Source organism: Heptranchias perlo, chromosome 17, assembly GCF_035084215.1.
Source record: "Heptranchias perlo isolate sHepPer1 chromosome 17, sHepPer1.hap1, whole genome shotgun sequence".
NCBI classification, from domain to species: Eukaryota; Metazoa; Chordata; class Chondrichthyes; order Hexanchiformes; family Hexanchidae; genus Heptranchias; species Heptranchias perlo.
In genome coordinates this window covers 35,089,899-35,092,239 of record NC_090341.1, presented here as the reverse complement: position 1 = coordinate 35,092,239, position 2,341 = coordinate 35,089,899, and the positions used below count along the sequence as shown (strand labels likewise).

General features: G+C 46.4%; 1 protein-coding gene across 1 annotated transcript; it reads right to left on the bottom strand.

The window, feature by feature from the left end:
- Positions 1 to 601: 601 nt before the first annotated feature.
- LOC137333924 (putative nuclease HARBI1) lies at positions 602 to 1,357 on the bottom strand. The gene has a single exon (XM_067998279.1). The coding sequence runs from the start codon at positions 1,355 to 1,357 to the stop codon at positions 602 to 604; it is 756 nt and encodes a 251-aa protein (XP_067854380.1).
- Between the last annotated feature and the right edge of the window lie 984 nt (positions 1,358 to 2,341).

The window sequence follows — 2,341 nt, the reverse complement described above, 5'->3', positions numbered from 1 at the left end:
TACAAATGACAAGAGTGTCAAGTAGAGCGTTGACTGAGATAATAGATTCATACACGTAGGCCTCGGTCTGGCAGGAATCCACAATTGGAAGCCCGTTTGGTTAAAGCTGCTTTTTAATCCATAATTTTTAAAGTTGAAATGTTATAGCACTCCAAAAAATTGGTCTAGAATTTGAAGCTGTAGCTACTGGGAAACACTTTGTAGGAGCACTAGAATAGGTAAACAAGTGCAAACAACACGCACTAAGGGCTTGTACAAGAGGTTTCACAATTATTTCTGTTCACTGTTAGATTCAGATGGAATTGAGTTGTTTGCTTAATTTATTTTTCATTCTGGATTTGGAGTTGGTGTTTATATTTGTAGTGAAGTGAGGGCAAGACCCATAACGCTGGACTGAAGGAAGGCAATCGGATGGTGGTAGTAAGGACAATGGTAAGGATTGCCGGACTTTTGGTGTACTGGAGATAGGAGAGATGGTTTTGTTGAAGCATTCTTCGATGAGCTTGTCTTTAAGCGCTCTGGCAGCTAGGGGCACATGTGGTCGATGCCTCTCCTGCTCTTCCTCCTCTTCAAACTCCTCTTCCTCCTCCTGCTCCTACTCCTACTGCGCTTCTTGCTGCCCAGGTGGTGGCAAGGGCTGATCTCTTATGATGGCACAGTTATGCAGCACGTAGCAGATAATCACAAATCTGGATACCTGCTCAGACATGCACTGCAAAACTCCTCCAGAACGGTCCAGGCAGTGGAAGCATTGCTTGAGCTCACCGATTATTTGTTCAATCACTTTTCTGGTGGCAGCATGGCTCTCATTGTAGACCTGCTCTGCAGCTGTACCCGGATTCCTGACAGGAGTCACGCACCATATCTGGAAGGGACAGCCATTGTTGCCCAACAGCCAGCCTGCAACTTGACTGCCTGGCTGGAATAAAGGCAGTACAGAGGACTGGCACACGATGAAAGAGTCACGACTGCTTCCAGGATACTTGGCACATACCTGCATGACAGGCTGCCTGTGGTCGCAAACCAGCTGTATATTGAGGGAGTGGAATCCTTTTAGATCGATAAAGATGCCAGGTTGGTGATAGGAAGCACGCAAGGCAATGTGGGTGCAGTCTACGGCATGTTGCACCCTGGGGAAGCCTGCCATGCAGGTGAAGCCTAGAGCTCTCTTATCCTGCTTCAGTCTGTCCATGAGGAATGAGATGTAGGCGTTCCTCCTGGTGTAGAGAGCGTCGCTTATCTCCCTGATATATCGGTGTACCACGAATTGTGAGATGTCGCTAAAGTCACCAGCTGCAGCCTGAAAGGAGCCCATGTCCTGGTGCGAAGCTTGAGTTGTGGCTCCAGCAGGTGACATAGCTCAGTGACAGCCGCCTTTGTGAAGTGAAGGCGCCTCAAACATTGCTCCTCAGAAAAATTCATGTAAGAGAAGTGCTCCCTGAATACCTGCTGTGGATATGGCTTCCTGTGCAGTGCTCTCCTCCTTCTCGCTTGTGGCAGCTGCTGCTGCTCTCTGCTGTCTTCCTTGCTGCTCCACCTCCTCCTCCTGCCCCGAAGTCAGCCTTACCAGACCACCCATGAGTGCAGTCAAACTGATTATAAGACAGCCAACAGCATGCAACACCAGCAAAATCTTCTTCTCAGCAGTCAAACTTAACTTTCCAGAGTCAGTAAATGGACTAAAAAAACGCCCAGAAGATAACCAACAGGCTGAAATGTCAAACCAGTAACTAACCCGTAAGTACTGCATGATCCCTTTAAATAACGCTGATGAAGAGTGCTTCCGGCCAGTTAGCACCACGAGTTGTTGGGTGAGCTCAGGATGTAGCAGGTCAGGTGATGCGGTATACCGGAATCGTAGAAGGGTCCTCCAACAAGCACAGGACCCTAATTTGAATAAGTTATTCAGTGTTTCCCATAGTTCTGGTGTGCACTCTGGAATCCTAAGGAGAAGCCTGATCCAGTAATGAGTACATGCTTCTTGCTTGCCATATTGGAGGCTTATGCGCCCGTTTAATGCCTGAGAAACAGGCATGGCGTGAGCAAATTTCTAGCCAGTGTTTTTAAAATAGTTGAGTTAAAATGGAAAATGTCTTTCCTTACCAGATTTTAAAATTTTGGCCCTTCATAATTTTGAAAGCCTCTATTAAATCTCCTTTTATGCCTTCTCTGCTCGAGTAGGAATAGTCCCAGTAGCTTAAGTGTTTCCTCATAAACTATAGTTTTCCATTCCTCGCATCATCCTAGTGAATTTATGCTGTAACACTCTCCATGGTTTTAAGGTCCTTTTTATAATGTGATGCCCAAAACTGCACATAGTATTCCAGTTCTGACCTAACCA